The sequence below is a fragment of the Chamaea fasciata genome, unplaced genomic scaffold, assembly GCF_029207755.1.
Source record: "Chamaea fasciata isolate MVZ Bird 193981 ecotype frontalis unplaced genomic scaffold, bChaFas1.0.hap1 SCAF_1, whole genome shotgun sequence".
NCBI lineage: Eukaryota > Metazoa > Chordata > Aves > Passeriformes > Sylviidae > Chamaea > Chamaea fasciata.
In genome coordinates, this window is record NW_027094086.1 from 12,061,343 (window position 1) to 12,086,210 (window position 24,868).

At 41.4% G+C, this 24,868-nt stretch overlaps 1 protein-coding gene and 1 long non-coding RNA gene across 3 annotated transcripts; one reads left to right on the forward strand and one right to left on the reverse strand.

The window, feature by feature from the left end:
- ANXA13 (annexin A13) lies at positions 1-23,613 on the forward strand. 2 transcript variants are annotated; one of them, XM_066204309.1, is made up of 11 exons: positions 1-54; positions 12,970-13,048; positions 15,201-15,295; positions 16,568-16,738; positions 17,348-17,381; positions 17,462-17,541; positions 18,784-18,852; positions 19,070-19,171; positions 21,116-21,191; positions 22,006-22,118; positions 23,303-23,613. In XM_066204309.1, the coding sequence occupies exons 1-11, from the start codon at positions 40-42 to the stop codon at positions 23,420-23,422; spliced, it is 954 nt and encodes a 317-aa protein (XP_066060406.1). In that variant the 5' UTR covers positions 1-39; the 3' UTR covers positions 23,423-23,613. The 2 variants fall into 2 exon arrangements, with proteins under 2 accessions (XP_066060406.1, XP_066060416.1); XM_066204319.1 differs by lacking the exon at positions 22,006-22,118.
- Positions 16,072-18,134, reverse strand: LOC136301358 (uncharacterized). Its single transcript, XR_010723855.1, has 3 exons — positions 18,053-18,134; positions 16,950-17,062; positions 16,072-16,799 (listed from the first exon to the last, which is right to left on the reverse strand). It is a non-coding gene; the product is annotated as an uncharacterized lncRNA (long non-coding RNA).
- Positions 23,614-24,868: the final 1,255 nt, after the last annotated feature.

The following is a 24,868-nucleotide window of genomic DNA, read 5'->3' on the forward strand; positions in this document are numbered from 1 at the left end:
GCAGAAGAGTTGCACCTTCCACGTTCAGGCTAAGCAAAAATGGGCAGTTCACATGTAAGTAGTTAATTTGGATTGTCAATAATGCAATGATTTCCTGGTTTTATTTTTGTCGATTTTCACTTTATATGGCATTAGTACTGCAATACTGCAATAGCTGCAAGTGAATATTTGAACTCAAAATCTACTTTGTGGGGGAAACTTTTATGCAGCTGGTAACATTGCTCCATTACAGTACTTGAATTATGAAATTACTGCAAGACACAAGTCCTGAGTGCTTTAAAGCTCCTTGTGGTTTAAACAGGGCAGCACTTTCATTTTGAGAAAAAGAAATGATGCACAGGATGTCCTGGAAAAACTAATTTTAGTTAGCTTAGCAAATTTGTGTTGGAACATTCTGAACACTAAAATAATTCCCTAAAGATATATGAAAAACTTCCTGTCTCAAAGGCCAATACTTTCAAAATTTGGCTGTTTATCACAGAACAATATGGACAGAAGTAATCTCAAAGTGTAGTGTTTACAGAAGGCCCCAGTAAAAATCCGGGTATTAGGATTTACTGCATCAAATTACTGTATGAGTTTTGACTGAGACAATTTTTGCTAACAGTTGTCTGCATGAAGACATTTAACCTCAAAATGATTTGACTGTCAAAAACTTTTCTGTGACAGCTCTGAATAATTAGTTCCTCTGCAAGTTAAGTTAGCTCCAGTTTTGAAACTAGTGCATAAAAGCAATATTTATTCAGCAGTGCATTTTCTCCTTGAATGCAGAATAGGTGCAGTTTTGTATCAGTGTATCAATAGAAGACAGACTGCTTGCTGATACAGGCTAATATGGGTTTCTGTAAGGTTTATATTATCCTGTAACTATTTTTTAAATCCAAATTCAGCAAGGCCTGGAGACATGCCAAGGTTCTGATGCTTTTGGACCAGCTCCCCAGGACATTTTCTTTGGCAGAGTGGGCAGGACACCCCATACCATTTCCATAAAGCTCCATCTGCAAATCCAAGGAGCTTTTTGTCTCCCTGTGAATGGGATGATGGTCCCATCTTGACACCATTATTTTGGTCCTGCTGCACAGGACACACACACATGTCAAAGGGTTGTCAACAGGCATCTCCTTAGAGTCCTGGCCCTGGGAAGCCTTGCAGTGGACAATACATGGGATGCAGTGCACATGGAATGGGCAAACATACTCCATTCACGTTTAAACTGTCCAGAGGGGATATATCTGTGGCAGGAGTGATCACAGCACTGCAGCTCAGAAAGGTTTAGCAGGTGTATGAGCTCTATACTGGACTAGGTAGTTTGGATGAGGGTGCAGTACACCACAGTTGTGCTGTAGGCTACAGTGGAAACAGGGGTGATCCCATGTTGGAAGAGAATCCCATCATTCAGCTCAGACTCACGTGGGAATTGCATCTCTCTGTTGTTCCTAGAAAGTTACAGGTAATCTTGGAGAAATGGCTGCATCTGTGTCAGAGAACTTCCAGAGAGCTTCTGGAAGAGCAGAAAATAAAATACAAGTTCTTGCCAGAGCTTTTCAGCTGCAGTTTGCTGTTTCTCCTAATCTCATGTTTTGTAACCGCAGGCTCATGAGTGTCTTACACATTGTGTTTTTTAAACCTCCAGAGCCAGTCTTACAAACTCGCGGAGGATATACGGAAATCAGCCATAGGGACAACCAGTTTGTCAGCAGATGAGCCAGTAAGAACTTCTTTTGTGGAGGATGAAAGGGGCACTGTGGTGCTGCAGCACCTGTTGGCTGTGGTTTATGGTGGCTTTGGGAGGCTCTGCAGTGCACAGAGGCAGCTTCTCTTTTGTGGTCAATACTGGCACTAGAAAGCTGGGTAAAAATGGGTTGTTTCATTCTGTTGAATAATACAGCAGAATTTTGTTTGCTTTGAAATTTCAGAAGTTAAATTTTTATTTAATAGCTTCTGCTGGGAGAAGTATAAAATGAATCATGTCAAATGGGGTATCTTATTTGGTTAAATTTAGGGTTAGGTTTTAAAACTTTTTTAACTATCATTTTTAAATGGAGTTCTCATTGAAAGCTAACCATTCTTCAGTGAAAAGCTTCCATTATGTGGATGTTAAAATGAAACTTTTCAGTTCTATCAGAATGTCTCATTTTGAAATGGAGCTTTCATCAAAATTTGTATCTTCCTGAACATGTTAGTTTGAACAAAAGTATAAAATTTTACTGAAAAAAAATGTTTTCAGCGAGAATTTTCCAACCAACCCTAAAGTGTACCTTTCTCTTAGAAACTGAGCTCCCAATTAAGAGCTGCACCTGATGCAACATTACAACTCCAAATCTGCATATTTTCATGTGCTTTTTGCTCTCTGAACTTGGTCCAGAACTTTTTTTCCTCCAATCAATGTTTTTGACTGCACATCCTTCGCGATTTAAAGTCTCTTAATTATTTTCTGTGTTTGCAGTCTTGTATCAAGCTGAACTGTGCATCTGATGTCCTTAATATTAACGCAAATAGAGTCAATCCACCTGGAAATCGAAATAGCTGCTCTGCTATAATGAAGATGCTTTGGGGACAGTTTGGGAATAGCAGCAATGGCTTTCATTATCTGATTTGAAAAGTTTGATAGATTTTTACTTATGTGAAATTGTGTATTTTTTTTTTTTAATCTTCTGTCTCTCAGAAATCCACAAAGACTGTTTATGCATGATTCTGTGGTGTTTGTGAATTTAAGTAATCTTGGGGTTGGGTGAGTTCTTTGGTTTTAAATCAATTTTTTTGAGATTCTCCGCAACACCCTTGAGTTTCATCTCATCCTTGCAAAGCAGACTAAACCTTCTTCCAGGGAGGACTGTGTAGTTTGAGGGAATGGCAGGTTGTTGTGGGCCATACGGTTTTACAACTTGAAGGTCGAAAAGTAGGTATTACCTGGAGAACATACCTGCCCAACGAGCCCTCTTGGGCATAAGCTCACAAAACTCACAAGGACTTCTCTGTTGCCTATCAGCATTACTGTCCTTGTAGAAATGTTTCCCTAGCACAAGTATTACCACAGCATGATTTTATTATCTCATCACAAAACTCAACAATTGCTCTTTGTCGCTTCCCCTGGCAGACTAGTGTTCAGGGACAGGCAATTCTTGTTTAGTCCCTGGCCATAAGCCCACAGTCAGCACAAGACAGAAATAACTTCTTGTTTAGCTGGGGAAGAGCTGTGGCAGATTCTTTTCATTTCCATGGTCCCTTATTATCCAGGATATTTACTGTTCCTTTTAGATCTGAGGCTGTCCTGTGAGTGCTGCTGTCGCAGGTGTTAACAAGCATCTGCCCATGAAAAAATTATGATGCATTTGTGGCAAAAAAATAGAACCCATCTGAAATATCAAAGCTGCTATGGTTATATTTTACATGATGTAAATAGGTCAAATGGTTATGTTTTACAAGAACATTTAAAAATCTAAAGTATCTGGACTCTAATGCTCTTCTTTGTGTACAAGAGTTTTAATATACTCTACCAAGTTCTGTTGTTACTGTTAAAGAAGTTTTTTTTTTCACTGGACTCTTATCTCCATTAGGTGGGTTATTGGCACAAATCACTTATGATATCTGGTAGCTTAAGCTTAGGTGCCTCAAAAGAGGGACCCCAAACAAAGAAACCCCTTGGCAACTAAACTCTCACAATCTAAACTTCCCATTTCTCATGCAACACTCCAGACCAATGATAATATTGGGGGGTCTTCTCCCTCTGTATTGATTCACTGTTTTGTTACCAGATGGTTGCTACGTGGTCATCTTCACATGCCCTGAGGTGGGTTTTGGTGAGGGTTTTGGTCACTTCTGTATTCCATGTTGGAATATAGTTGTTACAGTTCATATACCACAATCAATGGACTCTACACCCTAGCCATTAATTTTTTAATAGTATTTTAGGTGCTAGCTTTGTCTATTTTAACTATTACTAATATTCTAGTTGTTCACATTTCACTACAATCTATCTTTACTCTTCTTAATTATCAGATTATTAGCTCTGGATTTCTCTGTAATCCATCTTTGGCTTACAAAACATAGCCATATGGTTCAGATAAAGTTCAATTTGTAGCCCCACTGCTCTAACTACTTATGTCAAACAAGAACTTAGCTACTTTCAAATAATATAAAATTTTCAACAGTTGCTATCCAGAAAACTACTCTGCCTTTATTGTTAACGATGACTAGTGGCCGTAGCAGTGGATGGATTACTGCTGCTGTAGGTGACTCAGCTGACCTGGGCGTATCTTGAAACTTCCTCCACCTCCTTCCTGTGAGGTGGAAAGGTATAAGACACACAAACCTCCAAGTTCTGTAGGCACAGTTGGTTTGTTGGACACTAAACATGCATGTCTGTATAGTAACAGCACTTCTGCGTGTCTGTGAATGTGTAGAGGGTGTTTTGATAGAGTGTCTTGCAGAGGTGTGTTTTAGAAACAATGAAGGGACCAAGGTGTGAAGCATGTCATCTTGGGGCTTCCCTGATGGGGTGCAACATCCTTCAGGTTCTTCTCCCTTTAAATAACTGAGCTTTAAAATACATGCAGGGGTGAGCATGATATTCCCAAAGATTGTGCCCATGGATTCAAGCCCTGTGTAGGTGTTCTTAAGTCATGTTAGCTTTCATGCTGGCCTACACAAGAATTTACTTCAGTTCCATCAAGGTTAGCTCACCATAAGTCTTGGTGGAGGTAATGAGTGTCAAATTTTTAATAAGACATAAGAACACTTAAGTTAAAAATCTGGTATCTCAGCTGCAAAAAGCAGCAAAATAAGCTGTTATCCAAGTGTCTTCCAACCAGGTGTTATGGTCAATAAAATTAAAGGAGTCTGCCCCCATCATGACAAAGAATTATTGCCAAGTTGAAATATTAGATTTATCTGTGGTGAATAAAGCCATTTGTTTGCATTTTGTATGGCTTCCATTTGCAAGATAAGTGATCAAAGGAAGTGATGTGAGGCATGACTCATGTCTAACCACAGGCATAGTGCCTTTGAAGATTTCTATTATCCTTTCCTGCCTTGGCTTCAACAGCCTCACCAGGTGAGTCAGGTCCTTGTCAGTCCCATGTCCCCTCTAGCAGCCCCATGTAGGTGCTGGGTGCTCTCACACACCTCAGAGGTGTCTCTAAGCATTCTGGATTGAGCCCTCTAGAAATAAAAGCTGCAGTTTTGCAGCTTTGGCATTCCCACTGCATGATGCCCTGGTAGCTAACAGATTTTAAAAGTACTCTGTGTTAAGGTGTTCCATCAGCCACAAAAGGTTTTGAAAACATTAAAACTAGACGGTATAAAATTCAGCCATGAGAAAACCACCCCAAACTTACGTTTTTCTCTTAATTGTGGGCTTCTCTGTCATGGTGATGAGCATGAATAAATTGGATAAAAAAATAATCATAGATGATATATTAACAGCTATTATAAACAGGAGAGATGTAGGAGAAAGATGGTTTTAATTTTACAGTTTAAGTAACTGTCAGAGCAATTATCTTCACTATTGCCACTTGTTTTTTAATAGGAAAAAGGAAATGTGACTGATTCTATTAAGATCTTGTTGTCACTGCAGGTTTAGTCCCAGATAAGGTTTGCACCTCTCAGTTTGGAAGGAGTAACAGAGTCATTGCAAAGGCTGTTGATTAATCCATAAAACTTACATATATTGTATTATCCAGTATAGAATTCATATAGAAATTGTTTTGATCCTGATAGCACCAAACCATCAGGAACAAGCAAGCTGAGAGTGTGTGTTGCTGTCATGCAGCTGTTAGACACAAAACAGCCGCAAGGATCTGGGGGAATGACAGCCTGGCTGGCAGATGGCGGTTGGCATTTGGAGACACTGATACCATTCTCTGAGCAGGCAAGGAGGCAGTTGGCAATTTTTCAGCTGCATATTGTCATTGACAGAGAAAAATGCTCAAACAAACAAAAATGAGAGATATGTTTTACAAAACAGTGAAGAAGGAACCTTGTGGACAAAAGGACACGCATGTCTTAAGGTTGCACTTTGCCAATTCATTTGTCAAAAATGTGTTTGTCAACCCCATCTTTTTATTACCACAGCACAAACCCCAGTGCTTGCTGGTACAGCCCTGCTGCCAGCATGCCACAGCTTATTGCTTCTGTTTGTTTTTAGATGTTAGTGCCCATCTACTCTGACCTGTGTGTAAAAGCCTTGACATTTCACAGAAATTTCTACCTGGATGACTGAGCCCCATTACTTGAACTTTACTGAAGAGCTTGCAGAAGAATCCCTTACTCTGGTGGAAGGATGATAGGAGATAGTGAAAGCATCATCTGCTAATGACGAGATATCCTCACCATGATTTGCCTTTCCCAGTTAGATGAGACCTGACTTTGTCTACTAGTAATTGCTCTTAGTTTCTTTTGCTTAGCCATTATATTAAAGAGCTCTAATATTTGGAAGTTCTTCTCATGGAAGTACCCACACACTGCAGTGAAATGGCCTTTATCTGCTTTTTTGCCCTTTCTGATTGATGGTCTTGAGCTTTCTCAGCAGGTCAACCTTTTATGACTGGGAATGTCCAATTTAGTAAATCAGACTATGGATGAAGTACAAATGGAGCATCATGTTTTCAGTCTGTCTTTGGAAGTAGATCACGATCAAAATACAGCAGCCTACTCCTCTGTTTGTTCTTGTGTTTTATTATTCTCCATGGATGGAAATGCTTGAGATAAGTGATGAGGCTGTCTAAAAGACTACTTTGGGTGGGAGTTGAGAGTTTCTTCTGATAACAGGATGTTATCCTGACATCATGTGATGTACTAGAAGGTTTTAACCACAAGATCTAAGAACAGGCCCTTTTTTTTCCCTACTCATTACTGTTAGTCTAGGTAATCCTGGATTCCAGTTGCATTATAGCTCATTAAAGACTTCTGCCAAGATTAATTATTTATCTTGAGTATATGTGTGTTTATAAAAAATTAATCATGTAGGTGCTGATTTGCCAAAAGCTGTCTTCTGTGATCCAAGTGTATTAGATACAGTTTAACCAATGAGATGCACACCCTGGTCCTGTTGTTTGTTATGCTAACAAGGTGACTAGACGGTTTGGAATATTTCCTGGTACATGGAGAAAATAAATTTTCTTCTTCACACAAAAGATAAAGACAGGAATCACAGAACTGGAAGGCACCTTGAGATGTCAACTCACTTAACCATTGCCTGCAGCAATAATTAAATATCTGTGAAGAATAAGAAGCTCTTCCCAAACTGGTCCTGAGAGGTCTCAGTGCTGAGCTGGAGAAATGGTTCATTAGCTGGAGACTGGGCTCCCCAAAGGTCTTTGAACTGGTGGCTCAGTGACTGTGCATGGTGAGAACTGAGAAATCTCAACAGGTTCTATAGCTTCCTATCTAGGATGAGTTTTCAATTATTTTGACTTGTTTGTTTGTTTTTCTGGTATTCCTGTCCTCACCTTTTGGACATTATGGATTGTTTGGGACTCAGCTTCCCAAAGAAACACGACGCAAGAGGATGCAAGATGCTGCAATATGTATATATCTCTTATCCTAGCTAAAAAAATTTGAACCCATCAGACCTTAGATTAATTTACTAGCAAGATGCTAATCTCAAAATCAGTAGTGCCTGTTATGTTTCTTGGAAATTTTAAGAATAGAGAGACTGTATTAGAAATCCCCTGAACAAAAGACTGAGGCATGAACTCAACCCTTCTAAGACACCAGAGAATCCACTGTGTTGGGCCACTGTGCTTGTGCCCATCACAGGAATTGTTTCAGCTGCAGTAGGCAGCAGAGGAACCAAAATCAGGCAGACAGGGGCTGTAAATCTCTGGGAAATCAGGCAGATATTGCTGGTGCTCACCTGCTAGATAGAAAGGAAAGCTCAGGTTGATGCACATGGTACTAGTTTATGTCATTCTTTTTAAAACCTCATTTTTCTCCAATGGATTTTTTGAATATAATTAAATAAATGTGAAGAAGAAGAAAATGGGTGGAAAAACTCTGGCATGATTGTGTAGCCCACCTCCAGTATCCACTGGTGATGCTCTCGAATATGTGAGACATTCACATCAGGTTAATGGGTGCAGGCCCACAGGAGACCACTGACGTCTGACAGGCAGCAGGCAGCTTAGCCTGGGAAATCACTAACAGCACCAGAGACCTATGTTTAGACAACTAAATACTGCTCCAAATTTTATTACTGATCCCACTCAAGTGTATGAATTAACGCTGTAAAGAGCATGGCTGGGTCAGTCTGCCCTTTCTGTCTGCTGCCAGTTTTAGTTTTAATTTTTATTTCTGTTAAACAACAGCCAAAGAGAAGCTTGAAGTTAGACATCCACTAAATAAAGCACATGTATTGTACCTGGCAAAAACAAAGGCTGGGGAAGGCACTCAGCATACCTGGATCAATCCAGGTCTTTTTAGAGCTTTGCCTACAGCTACTAGAGCTGCATCTCATCTGCTCTGTTCAGCAGGCACACTGCTCCTGGCTCTTCCCAGTGATTTTCATTAAAGGTCTGTGCCTGCATTTATCCATGTACATCATTAACATCAATCTCTGTTAGGGCTGCAGTGGGTGACCAGCACCCCGAGCAGCTGCTCTTTTCATTTTTCTGACAGTACTTCTCCATAAACTTGTTCCTGAGCAGGCTTGTGGCATCTGCTTGAGAGGATGGAAATGGAAAAATAGCTGTGATTGCTCAAGCTGTATTATCAGCTGTTTTCAGGGAGTGGTCTCTTTTGCAATACAGGCAACCACCTGGCATGTTCATGGTAGCACTTCTTCTGTTCTTGTCTACTGACAGATGAGCACTTTGTATCTACTGCAAGCTAAAGTGTCTTTAGCCTAAGGAAAATACTAGATTTTTAGGAGTGTCTGCAATGTATTGCAGCAACCTACCAATGCTAACTTCTGATGCCTTGGATCCACCAGAGCTCTTATTCCCCCACCCCCACCAAGTCCTTCTGGGTTTGCTGACCTTTGTTAAACTGTTTATTTGTGCTCCATAAGGGCTCCACATGCTGAAACATCAAAGAAAAATCTACAAAGCTTCTCTAACCATTGCAATCATCTTCAACTATAAACTCATCTTACAGCTCCCTAAAGTCAGATGTAAATTATAGTAGGAAAAACTACTTGGTGTGCTTTAAAACAAGTTAGAACAAAGCAAGTTAGTTTTAGATCTTTTATAAACTGTCCAATTTAATATAAATAAATCTTTTGCAATTTTAGCCAAAGCTGCAAGGGAAACAGATTATTGTCTAAAACATGCTTGAGTGAGACATAAAACTATTCAGGATAAGAGAAAACAAGTCAACACAGGCCATAAATACAACTATGCGGGAAGTGAAAAGAATGTTTTGTACCATCAGAACTCTGGTCACATTAATTAGTATAGAACTATAGGAGACAAATGAGAAGAAAATTAATCAAATGAGTGGATGGAGTTGGATCACTTTGTGAAATAAAGTTCCCTTACACCCTATGTCCAGCTTCAAAGTTGTTTGCAGTCTGTCCACCTGATATTTCAGACTTCACATCACGTTCTCACCCAATTTTCTAGAATACTTCTAAATCAGTAACTAATCTAATCTAATCTAATCTAACCTAATCAAGTCCTAAGTCTAAAAAAAGAACTATATTAGAGTGGTTCTGCCCTTATTTTTAGAAGAAAAATTACTACAGGTTACAAATGGTATTAAACATCAGTTGATTTTGCCATGTATCCCTTACAGGAAAATCCACATATCAAAATCCACAGGATAAGGAATACAGCTCTTAAACAGCTCTCCCTCTCCTGCATTGGGAAGCTATGTCAGTGGGAAGGTCAAGGATGGGACTCAGCAAGCAGTGAATTTTAGCCAGTGCTTCTCAGGTGACCTAGGAGTTGGCTTTGACAGTCACTTACCACAGTGTCAGATTTCTCTCTATTAAGATGATGCTATTCTTACACATAGTACTATAAAAATGGTATCCCCCAGGCACATCTTTTAATGTTTTGCAGTGTTTTTTTCAAGACAGAGGCTTTAGCAGAGCTGACTCAATAAATTCCTATGGTGCTTTCAAACATGTCCTGAACATCAAAACAGGCCTTCCTTCCTGCATGATTTTTGCCTTGAAAAGAAATGTTTCTGTATTTATGTCTTTATGAATAATCATAAATCTACAATGTAATTTCAGTTTCTGGTGGTACCGTTTTCCCGCCTGTTGCACCTGTGCTACACACAAACACAACACCTACAATACAAGTAGGACCTAGGAATGAGGGGCTCACTAAACCAGAGGATAATTGACCAGCCATCAAGGCATGAGGGAGGAAACCACTCTCGAAGTCTGCCATGACCTTACCGTGACCAGGTGCACCCACAGTAGGGTTGGGGCAGCTGGAGCTGCAGAGGCAGCAGCACCAGCATGAGAAGGGCAATTCCCACAGCCCAGCACTTCTGGTGGGCAAGGCAAGGCAAAGGATAAACCAGCCTTTGTGTGTTTGTGCAGGTGTTTCTGTCCAGGCTGAATGTCTGAAAAGTGGGAGACAATCCCAGATGAAACCTTTTTCTTCTCACTTCTCACCACTGCACTTCCTGTCCCAGGTCAGAAGGCAGCGAATGTGAAGCAACAGTTCTCAACTCTTATTGTTGCAGGAATCTGAGAGTCTAAAAATTAGAATAGAGCTTCGATGATTACAAAGTAGTCAAATACCTACATTTGATATGTTACCACTTTTCTCTGTATTTTGTGCTACAGAATTTTCCCCTTTTTTCTGTTTTTTGGGGGGTTTGGTTTTTTTTTTTTTTCAGCTACTTCTTTGGTCCTTTTTGTTTGCTTAGCAAACAACTCTAGAATAACTTCAGTACTGGCTGCCTAACACAGACAGTAAGCTCCACCATAAGCATACTAACAGTACAGGGCCAAAGTAATGGTATTCCTCTGGAGCCTTCTCTTCTCCATGCTGCACAACACCAGCTCTCTCAGCCTGTCAGCCCATGTCCTTCGTACATGATGCCATCAAAGGAGAAGCACCTACACTCTGCCACAATAGAAATGGAATTCACTGAATAGTTATCAGTGCATCTGCTTTCTAACTTGGTTTTTTTCCCTTTCCATTTTGACCCAAACTCTCAGGAAATTTGAAGACTGTTAAACAAAATCTCCACTAGAAAATATTAGTTATGTATATGTAACTATTTCCATCTTGTTTAAAAGGCTTAGGACAACTTGTGTGAGCATACAGTAGGATACATCTTTAAAAGGAACATTTGTCATAATGATGGGGCAATCAAAGTGTTACCTTGTGCTCTGGAGATGAAATCACTGCATTGTTATTGTATCTTACTAATTGTTATAGTTGTAAAAATAACTTTCTGTTTCAGCTGCTATTAGCAGTAGGTTGTATCCTAGCTGCTAACTGTATTGGAAAAGCCAGGTACCTAAATGGCTTCAGTCAATCACAAAGGCACATTGGTAAAGCAGGGTAGGTACTGGATTTGAGGTTTCCTCCTTAAGAACTGGCCCTTTGCCTTTTGACAGAGGACATCTTTAGCCAGTGTTGTAGCTCTCTCACCAGAACTAGTAGATGACAAAGTGAAACTTTTGAAGCATACTAACTAACAGATTTTCAGACTGTATCTATACTTGTAAATAAAACATGCTGTTCTCTGGCCTGTTGGGTATGTGGCAGAGCATGGCCCACAGCCATACACCTAAATTCTCTTTATTCCACAAGCAGAATGATGTTGTGCCTAATGTCTCTCAGGAATGGTCTCTGCCCTGTGCTACCCCCAGAGACAAGGAGGTTAATCAGCCATTTAACCTCTTCTGCTCCTCAGCAGGCTGGTGGCATTTTCAGAAGGGCTTAAAAGCTGATGCCATGCCCTGCACTATCATAACTCTTAATTAACAGTGGTGGTGCCAGTGCCTGGCAGCGCTGCAAAGGAAGCAGCCTGATCCACGTGTTGCTATTTAAATGGAAATGCCAAAGCGCTGCCAGTGCTCACAAAGACCCCCGAGTCTGTGGTGTGCATACTGAATTGTGCTACTTGACTTAGGAGCCTAGGACCTGTTTTCTACCACAATCTTATAGTTTGGGCATTTAAAATATTTGATTAATCGTGTTAGAGGAGCTGAAATTGCTGCTGTCACTGTGGTCTCAGATAATTCTGCCCTTTTCTGAGAAACAGCAGAATGAAGGGTGTACCAGCATTGCAGCTGCTGTGACTCACAGCTTGTCAGATTAGGAGGAGCAGATATGAGTTTCTGTTTACATTGATATGTCAGGCTGTAAACTGCTGCAGTGGCTGTGGACTTTGAGTTATTATCCTGTCCCTGTAAAGTTAGCCACAAGGTAGCCACATGTATTATTCTGACAAAATAAAAAAATGAACAAAAACCCTCCCCAGCAACAACAAAAACCCCCCAGCTTTATCACATTATATATCTCCACTTATCTTGTTTGCATGAATGCATCAATACAAGAAAGGTTTTCCAGAGCAGTTTTTATCCAGATGATTGGGGTTGTTCACTGTTCTTAAAAATGTACTACAGAGATAGGTCCTGCTTATGCTAAGGTGTTTGTATTGGCCTGTTGTTAAAGTGATACAAACCAGTAATATTTGATCTGGCATGAAGATGCCTAGTATGAAGTTATTATCCTTAAATTATTTGAGTAAGCCGGAACTGGCAGAACAAAGTTATATAGGTCATGTATACCATATGGTGATACGTTATATAGGGTGACATATACATATATATATATATATACAGTGACAAAGACCACTGTGTTTTTTATATGGTGACACCAATCTGTGAATCCATTCCAGGAGCCCTAGGGATAGATACAGTATTTCAGCAAAGCCCAGCCTGAACTTCAAGGTTTAGATGGTGGGAACCAAGATCAAGCAAGAACCTGGCCCAAACTGGTGTCATTCTAAAGCAAAATTGTTTCCCATGTGTCTGTTTTGTCTCTGTCTTCCCAGTCAAGCCACAAGCACCACCATCACGGCTTTGATGCAGAGCGAGACGCCAAGAAAATATACAGTGCCTGCAAAGGAGCAGGTAAGAAAGACTTCGTAGATTTTTGGATTTTGTATAAAGGGCAGATCAATATTATAAAGGGCATATACATGAACTTTGGCAAATCAACTGTTCTAACTGGTTTTAAGTCATCTTTATGCTTTCTGTCACATACTGACACAAAGAACAGTCACATCTATGAAGATAAATAGGAAAGGAAGCCAGCTTATTCCTCAAAGACTGGTGAGATCTAGCTTGATAATTGCATGTCTCCAGAAGATTAGGGTAAACATGGTATTCGTTCCCTGTGGCAGGAACATCTTCACCTCCATATTTCATCAGAACTCACTGCAGCTCCAACAGCTGAAAGGAATTTACAGCGATTTCAACCTTCATCAGTGATTTTTAACTGAAAATAACTGTCCCTCCCCATCTCCTGAGGTGGTTTGAAGTAGGCTGCCTAACTGCACTGATGTGAGTGAGGAATGCACAGTGTTTAATGGGATCCCTGGAGGGGGATGGGTCCATGGAGGTGACAATGTTCAGTAAAGGAAGAACATCCAGGCAGCACACAAGATCAATAAGTTATTAATTCACTCCAGGTATTTGCACAGTTAATATGTATTTAAGCATTTCTTCCTGGTATAGCAGTGACATTCAGAATCAGCTAGTTAAGTGCTGAATTTTAGGAATTGTTCCTGTCGTACCAACTGAACCCTCTCAAGACAGTTGCCCAGAGGACTCTTCTGACTGACTTTAGCCCAACATTATCAAATAAGAGACATGCCTTCTGCCTTGGATCTAAGCAGGAAAAACTGGACAAGATGCCCTAAAGTTGTCCTCCATGTACCTGGTGGTACATATGAGGGATGAAAACATACCAGCTGTTGCTGAATACCAATATAATTTGTATCTTTATCCTTTGTGCTGGTTGCTACTCAGAAACCATTGTTGGTTCCTGCTCCTAAAAGCCTGAGATGAGGCACAGCACAAAGCCCAGAGATGGCCACACAAAGGCATCAGATGGCAGAGCACAAGGAGAGTGTGTTGCAGTGACCACCAGCAGGATGTGTGGGCATCAGCAGACCTGCCATATGACTTGATGCCTTTGGTCTGCCATCCTAACACTTGATACACTTTGGGCATTTGGGCAGTACCCATCACAAGCTGGGTCATATGTCTGTCCTGGCTCACATTCTCAATTTCAATACTTGTCATGAAGAAATAATGCCTGACTCAATCTTCTGGCCCTTAGATGCCCCAGGACAGCTGTGTTAATGCAATAGCTGCCCTGTTGTGTCCTTCCTACATTCAGGTAACATCACTGTGGTCCTGTCTCTTTGGAGCTGTAACAAATACCTTCCAGCAGCTCAATTGAGTGCACACATCTGTTATGTGCAAACGCCTGTTTATATGGCAGAGGACAAAAAAAATACAAGAGCAAGGTCACTGCCTTTAGTAGCCTTCTTCAATCCATTGCGTAAGTTAGAGCTCAAAGCTGACTGAGGGCTTTTCGTCTGGAGGGGGGCTGTGTGTTCATCTCCCCTCTGTGATGGGCAGCACAGCACAGCAGCTGCATCTCTTTAGGCATGCCATGCTCTCACTTCACTCTGATTTTTGCCAAGCAAAACAGCATTGGCAGAGACTGAAACCATCCAGGCTGGTTCCAGCTCCTTTTCCTGACTCCATTTAGCAAAATTAAAACCAGTTTTTTACCGGCTGTACATCCCAGCTTTGCGTTAATGATTCAAACACATCCTTGCCTGCCCCAGCCTCTTGCCCCACTGCCCTCATTCTGTTGTGCCAGCATGGCATTCACACATGTAATAAACTGGATCTGGTGGCTGATTGCTTGGAGCTACTCAAACAAGCATTGTCACCAAAAACATGTGTGTCAGCCTACGGGCACAAGCAAAACCCTGATTTTAGGAGCAATGTCAGCCCTTCTCAAACAGAAGACTTCATTTTTTTGGTATGAACAGCATGAGATGGTGAAATTCTATTTTATGATCTGAACATTTTAGCTGACTACTATTAAAATTATCCTCAAAAGAATCTTAGATGCTACAAATCCTAAAGGTGGAACCACAGGGAATACATGTATAGGATTTTTTTTTCTCTTTAGAGGTCATATTTTCTTTCCTCTGCATTAGATTTCTGATTATAAAATCCCTGTCCACAACTTCTTTTTCAGGAACCAATGAAAAAAAAATTATTGAAGTCTTATCAAGTCGAACATCGGAGCAGAGACAACAAATAAAACAGAAGTACAAGGCTTTGTATAGCAAGGTATTTTGAAATAAGTGGCCTCTCTTTGAAACCACTACCTCTGAAAATACAGCCTACAGGCCTCTGCTTTTGAAAATATCAAGGACATACTGGATTTAAAGAGGACACCAGTTACTTTCTGATTCAGCAATTTATTTTATCTCCTAAAATACTGATTATATTTCTAATTTTAGGCCTCAGAATCTTCTTGAAGTCAGCCTTAACCAGATCAGAGCATTTTAATCAAAGCTAGGAGAGCTAGAAAATAATTCATAACTGAAATAGAAAATATTTCTGTTGGTGTTCAGCACATTCAGAAAAATAAGTTAAGGTAAAAGGGAAATTTTAAGTTAGAGTCCCACTTAGAACAGATGCAAACTCAGAGAAACTATTTGACCTTGCACAACTATATTTTTATTGAGTCTAATAGAAGTAATACTGATTTCTTCCAGTGATAAAGTAGAACATGTTACAAAACTAAGTTTCATTGGGCACTTGATATCTGCAGGAGGAGGCATAAAGTGCTTTAATGAACTTGCAGCATTTATGGTGTGTGTGTTGAGACTGCTCCAACACAAATGGCAGCCCCTGATTTGAGCAGTTGAGTGTTCACGTGCAATTATGTAAGCAGAAACTAGAGAATAATAGACTTAGGGCTGGACTTCTCATTCAATGTTCTGAACTTGTCAAGTGCTTCCCGTCCTGTAGGAAATGTTAACTGCAGAGAGGACTTCAAATACATCCTCAGCTGGCATCCTCAGCGTGCACTAGCCAGCTCTGCTCTAAGGTCTCACTAAATTTTGATTTAAGGTTGATGTGGGTTTGTGTGTGTGTAAAAATGCTGTTTGCTTGGCACAAAAGCACCTTGCAGAAATCTGCTGCTTTTTCCAGTAGTCAGTTTTAACCAAAAATGACAGAGAAGGTTCTTAGTTTGATCCCTTGTATGGCAGCTCTTTCAAAGGAGGAAGCTTCTGCATTTTGTTTCAGAGTTAACTCCTGTTAAGCTTTTCAAAACACTAGTTTTCATTTGTTTACACAAGTAAGAGTCATAACTGGACTGATATTGGCTGGTATTTGAAGATGGGGCAATCATTTCACTCAATCTGAAAGCAAAATATTTAGGGAACTTAATTTTGAAAAAAAAAAAGTCTGTGCATTTTAAGGCCTTTTAAAAATGTTTTGTCACTTTTTGGTACAGAAGGAGTTTTAAATCATAAGATTAACTGAAACAAATTAAGAAATCGTCTAATCTCACCTCAGCTTTTGCACTAACCCTCCTGGCTGTTCCCACAGGAGATGGAAGAGGACCTGAAGGGAGACCTGAGTGGGAATTTTGAAAAGGCTGTGCTGGCTTTGCTGGACTTGCCGTGCGAGTTCGAGGCCCGAGCACTTCGGAAGGCGATGAAGGGAGCTGGGACAGATGAGTCACTGCTGATTGAGATCCTCTGCTCACGGAACAATAAGGTTGGGGCACCATGTGTGACCTTCCTTAGGCAGCAGGGCAAAGAGCTCATCGAGATGATCCCTGGGAGGAGAAAGAGGGATCAGACCAGATTCTGTGGCTGAAATGCCTCTTGTCAGTCTTTGCAGCTGTAAGATTGCCATACTAAAGCTGAAACTCTAACAGGAGTTAAGACCAATAAAATTCACATTCCTTCCTTTATCCTACTCCTACCTGCCTTGGATGGCACGGGGTGGGGGGGAGAGCTGGTGAGAAGAATTCCTGGATACATGTTAAAGGGCAACTTTGGCAGTGCTCTGATGGTTCACAGGTATAGGAACATGATCCTAGTGGGGAAAAAAAAGAAAAAAAAAAAGAAAAAAAAAAGAAGTTAGCTCTTGCCTAAAAGCAGGGAAAACCAGAGGGAAACCTGCATGAATCAGGCACCCCTCAAAGCGCTGTCCTCAACAGGGACTGGGAATTCATGGCTTCTCCCATCCCCGTGGTTGTCACACCTCACACACTACAGGCATAGTGCTGACTTGCTGATGTTTTGTTTGCTCATTTATTTATTAATTAATAAGATATTGATTTATTTATTTGACTATTACTTTATTTTTTTGTTTTCCTAGGAAATTGTAAACATAAAGGAGGCCTACAAACGTCGTAAGTAGTTTTATCTTTCAAACACCTTCGTTTAAAACCTTTCTCACTGGTTGAACTCTCAGAGATTTTTTTCTTCTCAGTGTTTGATAGGGATCTAGAGTCTGATGTGAAAAGTGACACCAGTGGCTCCCTGCGGAAGATATTAGTCATGGTGCTAGAGGTAAGGCTGGGGACTTTCCTCTTATGCAGCTGCCTGACAGACATATTTCCTTTTTTCCCAGAGTAATCATAGTAAGTATTGGCTGCTATTTATAATAATGCAGTTATGATATGTAATATTATAATAAGGCAATTTTGGTAAACAAAAGGCATTCTTCAGTATAAGAGCCTTTCATGTCTATGGCTTTTTAATATGTACAAGTTTGTTTATTAAGCCACAGATAATCTTATAAATATTGATACTTTGAAAATAATAGGATTGCTTTACTGTTATTTATACCATGGTAAAGGCTAGGATACTCATTTGACATCATGGCCACTTTATTCTGCATTTTTCCCCAAACCACTGAATCTTATTTCCATCTCAGCTAAGGACTTAGAATTCAGATACAGAACAACTAAGAAAGAGATTGCAGTTATGTTAGTTTCATTCATCAAAAAAAGCTTATTTTCCATTAGAACACAGTTTTATTTCAAACCCCTTTCATGAAATAAAGCAAAAAAATCAATACCTTCATAAAGACACATTATGGCTATGAAAAATAGGAGCACATCAAGAAATGCAACGTGGTGGTCAATCTGATCTGACTGCCCTGGGAAATGAAAAGACTGAATAAGTAAAAGAAGCTTTAATTACATAACAGTCACATCACTAAATACATCACAGTTAAGATTCTCATTCTGGAGAGCATTGATTCAGCTCTTTCCAACCTCTTGTATACTTTCAGGAGTGGCAAATACATTTATTCCGTTTGTTTGCTTGTTTGTTTGTTTGTTTGGGGTTTTGGGGGGTTTGGGGTGTTTTGTTTGTTTGTTTGTTTTGCTTTGTTTTGTTTTTTCCCCATCGGTCAGTCCTTCAATTTCTCCCAGAGATGTCAGTGTTGGTGAATGCTCAGAGTAGGTAGGTTAGTCAGGAAAACGTTTCACGCTTACCAGGACATATCCAGCACTGGGAAAAAACATCAGCACTTCACTGCAGGTACTGGGCACCTTCCTGCTCCAGAGGCATCAGCGCTGTAACCTCGTTCGGGCCCCAGCACAGAGCACACCAAGCTGGGGGATAAACCCTACACAAAGGGCTCACGTCTGAAGGCAGCGAACCCGGGGGTCCCACCGTGCCCACCACCGGGCTCGTGTCAGCAGATGGCAGCAAAACTCCGACCAAAATATCTGTGAGGGCCACGAGCTGAAACGTAACCAGCACGTGGTCCGGTGTTTGCCACGGTTATCTCCTTTTCTGCAGGCAACCCGAGATGAGACCCAACAGGTCAATGCAGAGCTTGCTGAGCAAGATGCCTCAGATCTGTATAAAGTAAGTGCAGTTGGGCAAAGATCCCTTTCTCCCCCGTGCTGCCGTAGCAAGGGCTACCCAGGGGCACTAAACAAGCCAAGCGCAGGGACAAAGGCAGGGCAAGGAGAAGAACAAGGGGAGCACGGGCTGGAGCTTGGTGGATTAAGGGCTCTGGCTGGCCCCATGTCTCTACTTTGTATAAACAAGTGCTTCCAAAGAATAACATGTGATTTTGAAGGCAGGAGAAGGCCGCTGGGGAACAGAGGAGCTGGCTTTCAATGTGGTCCTAGCAAAGAGAAGCTATAGCCAGCTGAGAGCTACTTTTCAAGCCTATGAAAAGGTGAGTTTATCTTCTGCAATGTGGGTTACATAGGCTCTGACATACAGGTGCAGACCCTACAATGACATATAATGATCTGAAGAGCCTTTTCCAACCTAAATGATTCAATGTAGAGTGGACAATCCTTTATCTGCCATTTTGTAACTTCTTGAATGCTTTAAGAATTTTGGAAAACATATTTATACAACTGTATCCTGAGCACACAGAAATAGGTGATTTGCAGGAGAAGCTGTATCTTCTGCCAGTGAAGAACCCATTCCCCTCCATAACTTACACAATATTCAGCCCAAATAAATGTCACAATGTCCTTCCTTCCCACAGCTGCAAGGCAGTGTACCCCTGCTCCTGCAGCAAAGGGACAGGTTCACAAACTCCTGCACTGAAGGAAGGATTTGCTTTTCTGGTCTTTTCTTCTCCTTCTCCTAAACAGAGCCTGGCAAGGTGTCTCCTCCTGTTCCCCCCACTTCACATGCTCATATTGGTTGAGGAGAAGTTTATCTCCAGCCTTTTCCTTTCTGCCCACACTGGGCTGATGGCTTGTGAGGTGCTTTACTGTGCTTTCACCTGTCTCCAACCATAAGGCAAAGTAGGCAGAAGGATTCTGTCTGTTTAGTGCTTCTGCCTGTGTCACGCAGCAGGGATATTTTACTCATGCCTGGGCCTGAACCTGACCTGATATGGAAATATCTTGCTTGGAAGTTACCTCTGAAAATCAAAGCAATGGGAGAGCTAAGGTCCTTCTCTTAGCAGCAAGGTGGAAGCTCAGCAGTGACATTCTCAGGAAAGAGTTTCCCTCCAGCCTCTGGCTCACAGTCCTAAACTTCCCTGGGAAGACTCTGAGTTCATCAGAAAACTGTGGCCTTAGGCACTGAAGCGGAAAAGAGCTCAAGTCAAAGCCATTTTTCAGTGTCAGCATAATAAGGAACCAATAGCTACAAAAAAACATTTGCAGCTTAATCCAAGTTTGGGGTTGTTGCTGGCAGGAGAACAAACCCAGTCACAAACTGATACTCTCTCCCTTGGAGTGGCCCAGACCCTGGGGGTTCAGTTAAATGCTCCAATAGCCAAGCTACCTCGGCTTTTTAATTCCTAAAGCCAAGCAGATCAGGTTGCCCAAACCAACCCACCACATCCTGCCTGGCTGCATTCGAAGTAAAAGTAGGCCAAGAATAGAGCCCAAATCTTGCAAACATACCCTTCTTTTCAGCTGGAGAGATACATAGGGCAAAATCTGAACCAGGTTGGTGGCTTGCAGAACTTAAGTCCTAAAGCCTCATGTGGTGCCCTTGCTGCCTTGTACACACAGTCTCCTAGCTCTGACCTAAAAGTCAGTCTTGAATCATGCAGGGACATCCTGATACGCAAAGCAGAACAAAGTAAAAGTCTTTGAGGTCCCTGAAGTTCACCAAAGTCAGGATAAACTCTGTTTTGAAGAGACAGTCTGCTTCTCCAATTCCCTACAGAACAATACAAAAACTTTGGGACAACCGCGGTGCTTGTAAACTTTGCCTGGGAAGCCAAAGACAATAAGTAACAGAACTTCACAGAGTTGGTAAAGCTCCAAAGATTATCTTCTTTATGTGGGAGCCATCCAGAGCCTTTGATAGAGGGGCTAGAGAAAGCTTGAACAGTTTCTGCTGACCAGGGGTCACTCAAGAAGAAGCTGCAGGTTCTTTGTCCTCTGGAAGCTGTCAGATACCTGGGACTGCATTATGTAGATCACTTGACCATTGTGCCTTACCTGACGGTATAGACTTTCTCTTGGTGCCAGTGGATCTGTAAGCACTTACACCAGAGGAGAGCTTCATTTGCCCTCGAATTACTCCTCTGGAAAGGCTCTAAAGGAGCTGAATTGACCTTTTGCCATTGGATCCCGAATCTGGTTTAGATAGTGGGAAGGCATGTACAGACAGAAGCTCTTATAGTTCCCTTTTGTTCTCATAGGTGTGTGGGAAGGACATAGAAGAATCCATTAAAAGTGAAACATCTGGAGATCTGGAGAAGGCCTACCTGACTCTAGGTAACAAGCAATAGTTTCAAGATCTTTCTTTTCTAGTTCTTGCCATCACGTGACATTGATCATTGGGGGTCTGTGTACAGACTGGCAACAGCCATTGAGTTACCCCTAAACTGAGCTAACATATCTGCCATAGGGGAAAAGAGACAGTTTTCAGTAGTGATTAGGACTCCTTGGTTTTTAAAATGAAACTTGCCAGACACAGCTCCTTTCCACACAGCTGAATTATTTGCCCTCTAACATGGGGTAGCCACCTCCAAGCTGTCCCTGGGACCATGGCTGGTGATAACTTCCAGCAGATGTTTGGGCACCATGAGAAGTGTGCTAGCCAGCTACCACAAAAATGTACAGGGTCCTTGACAGCAATTTAGCACTAAGGTTGGCTTTGACTGGTGTTTAAACCTGTGCTCTGTCTCTGCTTAGTTCACTGGTATTGCTGTTACCCATCTGAATTTAGGCTCTCCCAGATCTTTCTCTTGTGATCTGCAGAGTGAGCAGCTACCCCAAGAATAGATGGGCAAGAGGAACCCCATAGGGGAAAATGCTCATTCTCATTTATGTCATTTTCACTGTGGAATGGCAGAGTAGTCAGTGCTGGTAATCTCTTGTGGAAAAATTTACATCCCCATTCAGACTCCAAGATTTCTCCTTGCATACTGACAGGGGATCATTCTCAGAATAAAAGCCCTGCCAGCTCATATGTCTGAGCATAAACACAAGAGCTTCCTTTTCTTCCTTATTTATTTAATTCTGCTTGAAATTGTAGCACAAACTCCAAATGTACAAGTATAATGAGGCCTCTTACTCTTTTCTTTAGTCAGCTGTGCCAAAGACTGCCCAGGTTACTTTGCCACACTCTTGCACAAGTCGATGAAAGGAGCTGGGACTGATGAAGAGACTTTGATTCGCATCCTTGTGACCAGGGCTGAGGTAGGATACCCTGTGTCCTGTAATGCCTCACATCAGCTCTGGGAGAAATACAAATGTAGAGGGTATGGAATGAGTCCTGATAGATCATGTGCTCAGCAAACCCTTTTCAGCCCAATGACATCAATGGTCACATTCTGCTTCTGTACCCAGGCACCTCTAATTCTGATATTGCATCTATTTCTGTTTTCAAAGGAACTAAACCAGGAAGCATGTAGACAATTTCAAGTGGAGTCAACTGTACCTGGTTAAAACCAACCCATGGGGAGGCCTGGCCCCAGTAGAATGTGTAAAAGTAATGCCTAGTTAATTAATGATAAAGCAGCAGTTTCCAGTTTGAGAATTGCTTAAAAAGATATGTTGCCCATTTTCTCTGATTCCAGCTGGAAAAAAAAAAAAGATGGGGAGGAGGGAAGAAAAATAAAAAGCTAAACGAGTTAACTGTAATTTTAAGAAGCACAAAATTTCATGAGACATTTGAGGTATTTAAGCACAATCTTTAAGTATTCCTTCTAAGCTGTAAGTTGTAACCCCAGGGCTGTTTCAATTGACACAGAGGAGAAGCCTTTCACAGGCATGAGGAAAGCATATTTCTCAATGATCCACAGTGAGAAAAAATAGGTTCCAGGGTATTCTCCCTCTTAAAACACAGTCCAGTCATTGAAAGATTTGAAAACCAAAGTGATAAAGATCAGACCTGTGCTGTAGGTGCCTTTTTACAGGAAAGCTCAAGACAAGGACTTTATTCCTCACCCCAGTAACCAGAAAATTACTTCTGTAGGTGGAACAAAACTCTTTTAGCCATACTCCTGAGACATGCCTCTTTCCCTGTTTGCCACCAAGAGATGACCTCAGGAATTCACAGTGACCTGTGTGAGTTTTTCCAGTAGCAAGACTGTGCTGGCACAGCATCACTGGGCAGAGATTCTCCCAGTCACCTGGAATAGCTTTCCATGCAGACCCTCTTCACAGTTAGCATCCCCTCACCACCATCTGACAGGGGCTTACCTCAAATTCAAATGTTAAGCTGAAAGTCCTCCAAGATTTTTAGACCTCCTTCATTCTCCTCTCCCACTCCCACTAGGTGTGGTGGGCCTTGAATCAGACCCCAGGGGTGCTGGCAGGAGAAGGGCATACTGCCCAAAGCATTCACCACTCTTCTAAAGAGGCTCTTGGTGTCTCCTCAGAGCGACCTGCCAGCAATAAAGGAGAAGTTCCAGCAAATGTACAAGAAGCCGTTAGCTGAAGCTGTCCGATCTGACACCTCTGGGGACTTCAGAAAGTTGCTGCTGGCAATTTTGCACTAAAAGCCCATCAAGAATGAAGCAGGATGCCGAGAGCCATCTCTTGATTAATGTCCAAAAAAGCATCCAAAAAATGTGGCATTAGCACAAAGAAAAAAATCCAATTTATTTTCTTTCCAGCTGGGAAATATGTTGCCAAGTCATGTTGGATGTGAGGTTTATGTTATGGCTATCTTGCCAAATGCCCTTAAGCAATAAAGACATGTTGAAAAAAATAGATATAAATTGACTTTTTTGTGTTTGCATATGTGGAGGAGGAATCTTCTGTCATTGTTTCTTCTGGGTAGATTTTCTGTCTTTCTCTTATTGTGAAGATTATCCCTGCTCTTTCCTAAATTCAATGAATGTCCTGTCATGCTGTTACAGTCCTGCCAAGAGAAAATGGATAGTAATTTCTTCTCAGCTCATTATCACAGCTCTTTAAACAACCTGAGGGCTGTGAATTAATGATTTAAGTCAGGCACTGATTAAAATCCTGCTGTCAACAGGGAAAGCCAGAGTGATTTCCCTATCTGTGAGTTGCCCTCTCAGCAGTCACGTCCTAAATTATCCCATGAAGGAGATAAGGACTCGCAGTCCCCACCAGCACCACTTCCTGGGACATGGTGCAGGAGCATCACAGGGGAAGAGGAGGGTCTTTCATGAGGTAGGTGTCAGGCAGGAAATGCTGTTTCCAAAGAGGAAGACATCCGCCTCAGGACAGCTGCATGGTCATCATCCTGTGATATTTCTAAGATCTGACTGAATAAAACTCTGAGCAACCTGGTCTGATCTCATGGCTCATCCTGCTTTAACCAGGAGCTTGAATTAGAGACCACTGGAGGTCCCTTCCTTCCTGAATTACCCTAAGATCTTATAATCACATGAGAGAAGATGTAGATGAAAAATAACAGAACTTGATGACTACGGTTCATGAGTGTTTCTCTTTGTCTGGCTCCTTCTGCCTCTAAAGTGCACCATCACTCTGCATGATGAAAGGTCTTTCAGGCCCTCTGAGGTATGTTGACTGATAGCATCATATTCCCATTGGAAACAGTATTTCTGAAGCACTGGACCTGTTTCTCCCCTCTTGGATCAATGTCACAGCAGTAGCACCTGGCCATCTAGTTATAAGATGGGGCAGTATAAACAAGAGATGGGAAAGATGTGTGGCTTTTAAGGACAATGATTGGTGTCTCACATAGGTGTACTAGAATATTATGGCATTTTAAAGGCCTGATCCTTCTATGAGAACATTTCCAGCTACCTAAAAATATCAGGGGCAGATCCTGAATACCTGAATGCCTTTATCACAGGCATTTTAATGTTCAGACCTAACAGGAACAGAGCAATGTAGGATCTAAGTATCTTCTTGTTGCTGTTGCCATGGGTCTGCTGTAACCAGAGACTATAGAAAGGATAGTTGAAGAATCTACTTTGGTGTCCAGTGATAGGGTGATATTTTATCCT